At 54.3% G+C, this 8,978-nt stretch overlaps 1 protein-coding gene across 1 annotated transcript in view; it reads right to left on the reverse strand.

Moving 5' to 3' along the window:
* Positions 1 to 8,613, reverse strand: part of LOC140201697 (glyceraldehyde-3-phosphate dehydrogenase 2) — a 45,025-nt gene extending 36,412 nt beyond the window's left edge. The window contains exon 1 of the mRNA XM_072266239.1: positions 8,391 to 8,613. Coding sequence (XP_072122340.1) covers positions 8,391 to 8,573 — 183 coding nt within the window. The 5' untranslated portion in view covers positions 8,574 to 8,613. The remainder of the gene's footprint in view (positions 1 to 8,390) is intronic.
* Between the last annotated feature and the right edge of the window lie 365 nt (positions 8,614 to 8,978).

Here is an 8,978-nt window from a genome sequence, read left to right on the forward strand (position 1 = left end):
GAGGGTGGTAAATCTATGGAATTTGTGGAGGCCAAGTCATTGGGTGTATTTAAGGCAGAGATAGACAGGTTCTTGATTAGTCAGGGCATCATAGGGTATGGGGAGAAGGCAGGGGAGTCGGGATAACTGAAAGATTTGGATCAGCCCAAGATTGAATGGTGGAGCAGACTCAATGGGCCGAATGGCCTACTTCTGTTCCTGTATCTTATGGTCTTAATGAACACATCAGAGACTAACCCAAACAAAGTTAAAATGTTCCTATCCTCATCTAGGATGACCCCTGTGATTCCAACGGTGCAGGAATACCTCTGTGGTACCCATGGACACCATATGTTCGTATCCTTGGTTACCCAGGCCTGAACCCCTGGAACATCACCAGGCAGTCATCCCAGTCAGAATCTTTGCTGCCACACCCAGGACTCACAGATAGATAACTTAGCCAGCTCCAGCAGCGAGCACTAGGACATATCCCTGCCTCCCTGCAACCCCGCCCCGACCCTGTAAGTAGATGACAAGAGTTGAAATGGGTGGGGCCAGGAGGAGCCACTACTGCAGATGTGTGAATAGGAGGTACAGCTTGCACATACCATGTATATGCAGTGGCATGCAAAAGTTTGGGCACCCCTGGTCATAATTTCTGTTACTGTGAATAGCTAAGCGAGTAAAAGATGACCTGATTTCCAAAAGGCATAAAGTTAAAGATGACTCATTTCTTTAATATTTTAAGCAAGAAAACTTTTTTATTTCTGTGGTAAACCATGTATATATGTTGTAACTGGGTTACCTGTCTGGACACACCCCTCTGCTGACTGCCCCTGTGGCTCCTCCCACAGAGTCCTGTATAAAGGTGTTCGCCTTGCCCCCCCCCCCCCCCTCAGTCCAGGGGCAGACACTCACTGTGGAGGTCGTATTGTACAGCGAATAAAAGCCTTTCAGTATTTTACCAACCCTCAGTCTTTTGGAGTAATTGAAGGTGCTTCAATTTTATTCGCTGTACGTTTTCAAACATGGAACAGTCCCTGAGACCAGAAAAATTAGACCTCGATCCGCAAATGCCTGAAGCTGGAAACGCTTTCGAACTCTGGCTGGCCTGCTTCGAAGCGTATCTAGAGGAGATTAAAGCGACCGACCCCGTAGTGAAGCACAGAGTTCTACTCTCCAGGGTCAGTCCACGGGTCTATTCGCTGATCAGAGACCAGCCGAACTACGACGGCGCGATGAACGCACTCAAAAGACAATACCTGCGGCTGATAAACAGCGTCTATGCTCGGCACCGTTTAGCGACACAGCAACAACGCCCCGGGGAATCGAGTGCTGAGTTCGTCCAGGCCCTACAGACACTCGTGCGAGCCTGCAATTGCCAGGAGCTGACGGCGGCGCAGCGTGCAGAACTCCTAGTGAGAGACGCCTTCGTCACGGGGACCAGGTCAGTGTACGTGCGCCAGCGGCTGCTGGAAAAAGCCGATCTTACCCTAAATTCGGCGATGGAGCTGGCTGATACGTTGGAGGCCGCTCTGCATAACTCCGAGGCTCTCCAGGCACGCGATCCCCCGATAGCCTCGTGGGCGCCGCAGACCCCGCAGCCCGCCGGCGAATCGACCTCGGCTGCCGCCAGTAGTGAGTCCGCGAAGTGCTACTTCTGCGGACTGGAGAAGCACCCCTGGAAACGCTGCCCGGCCCGACAAGCTACCTGCTCCAGCTGCGGAAAGAAGGGCCACTTCGCCAAGGTCTGTAAGTCAAAACCGCGAGCGGGATCGAGCAGCGCCGCGTGCGAGACGTGGGGGTCGCCATCTTCCCTGAATGCCACCACCACGTGCGAGACATGGGGGCCGCCATCTTGGTCGGTGCCACCTCCCACCGCCTACAACCAACGGGTGCTCACGGGGCACCCCACCACGCCGGACCAAGACAGTGACCCCACCCTGGCTTCCGTGACCCTTGACCAAAGCACTCCCCACCAGCTCGCAAGGTCAGTGATGGACATCCTGGTGGAGGGGCACAGGACAAGCTGCCTGTTTGACACAGGCAGCACGGAGAGTTTTATCCACCCGGCCACAGTGCAGCATTGTGGACTCATGATACGGCCGGTAAGTCAGAGGGTCACCATGGCCTCCGGGTCACATACAACAGACATCCGGGGGGGTTGTGTAGCGACGCTAGTGGTGCAGGGCACAGAATATCGGGACTTTACGTTACTGGTCTTGCCTCAACTGTGTGCCCCTGTGCTGTTGGGGTTGGACTTCCAGAGCCACCTGAAAAGCGTGACAATGAAGTATGATGGGCCCCTCCCGCCAATTACTGTCATAAATCCCCAGTTTTGTAGAGATATGTCACGTACCCCGCTACTGACCTCACACACACACCGATCCGCGCATCCCACCCAACATCATGCCATCTGCCACACTACCGACACCACTTGCGGTCTCTCCACCCTCAGGATCCCTCCCCCACCGCTGTTCGCCAACCTGACCCCCGACTGTAAACCTGTGGCAACTAAAAGCAGGAGGTACAGTGCGGGGGACAGAGCTTTCATTAAGTCGGAGGTGCAGCGGCTGCTCAGGGAGGGGGTCATTGAGGCGAGCACAAGTCCTTGGAGGGCGCAGGTGGTCATTGTTCAGAACGGGGAGAAGAATAGGATGGTCGTGGACTATAGCCAGACCATCAATAGGTTCACGCAGCTCGACGTGTACCCTCTACCCCGCATCGCGGATATGGTCAATCTGATAGCACAGTACAAGGTGTACTTGACCATAGACCTAAAATCCGCTTACCATCAGCTCCCCATCTGCGTGGAGGACCGCCCTTACACTGCCTTCGAGGCGGACGGCAAGCCTTATCAATTCCTGCGCGTCCCCTTTGGTGTCACGAATGGTGTATCTGTCTTCCAGAGGGCAATGGACCGGATGGTGGACCAGTGCCAACTGAAGGCCACGTTCCCATATCTGGATAACATCACCATCTGTGGTCACGACCAGCAGGATCACGACAACAACCTCCAAAAATTTCTCCAAGAGGCCAAATCTTTCAACCTCACCTATAACAAGGACAAGTGTGTATTTGGGACCACCCGACTTGCTATCCTTGGGTGTGTCATGGAGAATGGAGTCATTGGCCCTGACCCCGACCATATGCGCCCCTTGTTGGAACTCCCTCTTCCCAATACCCTCAGAGCCCTCAAAAGGTGCCTGGGCTTCTTTTCATATCACGCCCAATGGGTCTCTAACTATGCAGACAAGGCCCGCCCCCTGGTCAAGTCCACCACATTCCCCCTCTCTGCCGAGGCCCACACGGCCTTCAACCGCATAAAAGGGGACATTGCCAAAGCAGCAATGCATGCGGTGGATGAGGCCGTTCCCTTCCAAGTAGAGAGTGACGCCTCAACTTTGCGCTGGCTGCTACCCTCAACCAGGCAGGAAGACCAGTGGCGTTCTTCTCCCGTACCCTTCAAGGCCCTGAAATTCGGCACTCTGCGGTAGAGAAAGAGGCCCAGGCCATAGTGGAAGCTATAAGGCACTGGAGGCACTATCTTGCCGGCAAAAGGTTCACCCTGCTAACTGACCAGCGCTCAGTCGCATTCATGTTTAATAATTAGCAGCGGAGCAAAATCAAAAATGATAAAATTCTGAGGTGGAGAATCGAACTCTCCACCTACAACTATGACATCATGTACAGGCCTGGGAAGCTCAACGAGCCCTCCGATGCCCTATCCCGGGGAACATGTGCCAGCGCGCAGATTGACCGGCTATATGCCCTACACGTAGACCTTTGCCACCCAGGGATCACCGGGTTTTTCCACTTCGTGAAAGCCCGGAACCTGCCTTACTCCCTTGAGGAGATCAGGATGATGACCAGGGACTGCCAAGTCTGCGCAGAGTGCAAACCGCACTTCTACCGACCCGAAAAGGCACCACTCATCAAGGCCACCCGCCCCTTTGAGCGACTGAGTGTTGACTTTAAGGGCCCCCTTCCCTCCACCAACGGCAATGTGTACTTTCTTAATGTAATTGACGAGTACTCGTGGTTTCCCTTTGCCATCCCCTGCCCCAACACCACTACCCACGTCAGTTATAAAAGCCCTGCGCAAGCTCTTCACTCTGTTCGGATACCCATGCTATATCCACAGTGACAGAGGGTCCTCGTTTATGAGTGATGAGCTGCGCCAATATCAACCGACTAGGGGAATTGCAACCAGTAGGACCACGAGCTATAATCCCCGGGGGAATGGACAGGTAGAGAAGGAGAATGGCATGGTGTGGAAAGCCACACTCTTAGCCCTCAGGTCAAAGGGACTGCCGGTCTCCCGCTGGCAGGAGGTCCTTCCCGAGGCACTCCACTCCATCCGCTCCCTGTTATGCACAGCCACCAACGCCACCCCTCATGAGCGGCTCTTTTCTTTTCCCAGAAAGTCGACCACTGGAACCACCCTACCAACTTGGCTGATGTCTCCGGGGCCAGTGCTGCTTCGGAAACATGCGAGGAATAATAAATACTCCCCGATGGTCGAGAGGGTTCACTTACTTCATGCGAACCCCCAGTATGCCTACGTGGTTTTACCTGATGGGCGGGAGGACACGGTCTCCATCCGCGACCTTGCGCCCGCAGGAGCTCCCGGGCCCCGGGCCCCTACCCTGAACACTCCGTGGTGACTATTGACCCTGTACCCACCAATGTATGTACCTACGACACACCGTGCACCCCAAACCCTATACAGACACCACACGACACTCCCATACCGGGCGCGACGCACACGCACGAGGGATTACCGACGCCTAACGTGCTGGCACCTGAAGTCAGGCCGGAGCCAGCACAACCGCCATCGCCGGTGCAATCACCGCCGGTGCTACGTAGGTCACAGCGACGGACTCGACCGCCTGATAGACTTAACCTGTAAATATACTTCTCGTAAATATTGTCAGTCACTTCACCCCGCGGGACTCTTTTTAAAAAAAGGAGGGGTGAATGTGGTAAACCATGTATCTATTGTTGTAACTGGGTTACCTGTCTGGACACACCCCTCTGCTGACTGCCCCTGTGGCTCCTCCCACAGAGTCCTGTATAAAGGTGTTCGCCTTGCCCCTCCCCCTCACTCCGGGGGCAGACACTCACTGTGGAGGTCGTATTGTACAGCGAATAAAAGCCTTTCAGTATTTTACCAAACCTCAGTCTTTTGGAGTAATTGAAGGTGCTTCAATTTCCATCTTTTGCAGTTTCAAAATAACAAAAAAGGTAAAGGGCCCGAAGCAAAAGTTTGGGTACCCTGCACGGTCAGTGCTCAGTAACACTCCCTTTGGCAAGTATCACAGCTTTCTGTAGTCAGCTAAGACTCTTTCAATTCTTGTTTGGGGGATTTTCGCCCATTCTTCCTTGCAAAAGGCTTCTAGTTCTGTGAGATTCTTGGGCCATCTTGCATGCACTGCTCTCTTGCGGTCTATCCACAGATTCTCGATGATGTTTAGGTCAAGGGACTGTGAGAGCCATGGCAAAACCTTCAGCTTGCACCTCTTGAGGTAGTCCATTGTGAATTTTGAGCTGTGTTTAGGATCATTATCCTGTTGTAGAAGCTATCCTCTTTTCATCTTCAGCTATGTTTGCTTCCAGAATTTGCTGGTATTTAATTGAATTCATTCTTCCCTCTACCAGCAAAATGTTCCCCGTGCCACTGGCTGCAACACAAGCCCAAAGCTTGATCGATCCACCCCCATGCTTAACAGCTGGAGAGGGGTTCCTTTCATGAAATTCTGCACCCCATTTTCTCCAAACATATCTTTGCTCATTGCGGCCAGAAAGTTCTCTTTTAACTTTGTCAGTCCACAGGACTTGTTTCCAAAATGCATTAGGCTTGTTTAGTTGTTCCTTTGAACCTTTTGAGTAGAATTTCTGGCTCCTACACCCCTCCCCATCTGTGTAATCCCCTCTGGCCACAACACCCCTCCCCGTCTGTATAACCCCCTCTGGCCCCTACACCCCTCCTCGTATGTGACCCCCTCTGGTCACTACACCACTGCTCCTGTCTGTAAAACCCCCTAAACCCAACACCCCTCCCATCTCTGTGACCCCCCCCCCCGGCCTCTAGATTCCTTTTCATCTCTATGTACTCCTCTAGTCCCTACTCCACTCTCCATCACTGTCAACACCTCCGGCCCCTGAACTCCTCCCTGTCTCAGAAACCCCCTCTGGCTGCAACCACCCTCTGCATCACTCGAAACCATTCTGGATCCTACGCCCCCCTCCCCTGTTTCTGTAACCACTCCGACCCCTAGAACACACCCCATCCCTGGAAACCTCCTGGCCCTTACACACCTCCCTGTCTCTGTGACCTCCAACAGCCCCTAGACCCTCCCCATCTCTGTCACACTCTCGGGCAACTACACCCTCCCCATCTCTGTCACACTCTCTGAACCCTACACCCTCCCCATCTCTGTCACAATGTCTGGACCCTACACCCTCCCCCATCTCTGTCACACTCTCCGGACCCTACACCCAACCCAATCTCTGTTATCTCCTCCTACCTAACAACCCCAACCATCCCTCAGCAAGAACTGAAGATTTTCCAGACACATCCAGGGATCATTCTAACTTTTTTTTTCCACAATTCATTACACAGGGTCCTCAGAACCGACTCAGGTGACGACAGTTACCACGCAGGATACACGAGCAGCAGGTGAGAGGAATTGGGAGGCTCGTCTCTCCCACAGTGACTCGTCCGGACTTGTAGAATCCTCCCCTTCGTTATAACCCCCACCGGTGACTACACCCTCCCCATCTCTGTAACACCCACCGTCTCCTACACCTCTCCCCATTACTATGACCCCCTCCCACCCTACACCCTTCCCCGTCCCTGTGACCAATCTCACCCTCTACACTCCTTTGCGTGGTACCCCTCTGGTCCCTATGCCTCACCCTGTCTCTGAGCCCCACTGGTCCCTATGCATCTCCCTGTCCCCTCTGGTCCCTACGCCTCTCCCTGTCTCCCTCTGGTCCCTACGCCTCTCCCCATCTCCCTCTGTTTCCTACACCTCTCCCTGTCTCCCTCTGGTCCCTACGCCTCTCCCTGCCCCCCTCTGGTCCCTACCTCTCTCCCTGCCCCCCTCTGGTTCCAACACCTCCTACTGTCTCTCTCTGGTCCCTACGCCTCTCCCTGTCTCCCTCTGGTCCCTACGACACTCCCGGTCTCCCTCTGGTCCCTACACCTCTCCCTGACCCCCTCTGGCCCCTACTCTTTTCCCTGTCTCTGCCCCCTCTGGTCCCAATGCCTCCCCCTGTCCCCCTCTGGTCCCTACGTCTCTCCCGGTCTCCTTGTGGTCCCTACGACTCTCCTGGTCTCCCTCTGGTCCCTACGTGTCTCCCTGTCTCTGCCCCCCTCTGGTCTCTACCCCTCTCCCTGTCCCCCCTCTGGTCCCTACGCCTCTCCCTGTCCCCCTCTGGTTCCAACACCTCTCCCTGTCCCCCTCTGGTCGCTACACCTCTCCCTGACCCCCTCTGGTCCTTACGCCTCCTCTTGTCCCCCTCTGGTCCCTAAGCCCCCTCATGCCCCTCTCTGGTCCCTATGCCTCTCCCTGAATCCCTCTGGTGCCTACGCCTCTCCCTGTCCCTCTCTGGTCCCTACGCCTCTCCTTGTCTCCCTCTGGTCCATACGCATCTCCCTGCCCCTTCTGGTCCCTATGCCTCTCCCTGCCCCCTCTGGTCCCTATGCCTCTCCCTGTCCCCCTCTGGTCCCTACACCTCTCCCTGTCGCCCTCTGGTCCTTACGCCTCCTCTTGTCCCCCTCTGGTCCCTACGCCTCCTCATGCCCCTCTCTGCTCCCTATGCCTCTCCCTGAATCCCTCTGGTCCCTATGCCTCTCCCTGACCCCGTCTGGTCCCTACACTTCTCTCTGTCTCTGTCCCCCTCTGATCCCTACACCGCTCCCTGTCCCTCTCTGGTCCCTACACCTCTCCCTTCCTCTGGCCTTTCCGGTCCATAAACTCCTTGCTGTTTCTGAGACCCGACACCCCTCCGCGCCTCTATAACCATCACTGCCCTGTGACCCTCCACGTCTCTCTGACCTCCCTCTGGTCCCTGCACTCCTCGTCTCTGTGACCCCCCCTGGTGATGACACTCCTCCCCATCTCTGTGAAAAACCCCCTGGTCCCTACACCCCTCCACATCTCTGTGACACTGGTCTTAAAAGTACTAAATAACTTGTTTCTCCTACTTTTTTACTGACTGACTTTATTTTCAAAAGCTTTAATCTGTTTGTTTTGAGAATTGTTTAAAATAATCAGCACTTTTACGTGTCATATGGCTGCGATTTGTAGTTAAGTGTCTTTTCAATTTTGCTGCAGCCATTGCTGCATTTGTAAGTTGTTGGCCACAGACTAGGCACAATGGAATAAGACAACTTTGCTCACCAGTCCATGTGAAACCCATTGATAAGTAGCTTTCATTACGAGTTGTTCATTCCTAGAAGTCGGTCGGCAGTGCTTAAGGGGAAGTTCTTCATCGTCTTCTTGGTCTTGTTTTACGACGATTGGCACCCAACTTAATGGTGCATTACCGGCACCTCCTATATCCCGCTTCCAATGTCCTGCCATCAAGCCCTCTCTTCGGCGTCTCCTTACCTCAGAAGGGGAAGTTGGAGGTGGGGGGAGGGGGGTAATTCGGGAGGGAGAAGCTGAAGTCACAGCCCAAATTGGGCGAGTCTATTCAATGCTCGGAAAACGCACCACGCCCCTCATCAGCCTACCATCCTCCCCTCTGTGCAATACGGTGTTCACCAATGATCGGCCACCTCCCCTATCTCGCGTCAAAACCTGAGAATAAACTCAAGCAAGTAAACACGGTCTTACTGCGCACTGCCAAACTGGGCTGAGACATCTCTGATGGGGTTGCTTGGTCACCGTGAGCGGCAGCATCCCGCGTTGCGCGAAGTTCAAAAAGCTGTGTTTTTTAATCACGATCTCTCGCGGAAGCCCGGTTGAGAAACCCCGGTCTAGCTG

Source organism: Mobula birostris, chromosome 8 (assembly GCF_030028105.1).
Source record: "Mobula birostris isolate sMobBir1 chromosome 8, sMobBir1.hap1, whole genome shotgun sequence".
Classification (NCBI taxonomy): domain Eukaryota; kingdom Metazoa; phylum Chordata; class Chondrichthyes; order Myliobatiformes; family Myliobatidae; genus Mobula; species Mobula birostris.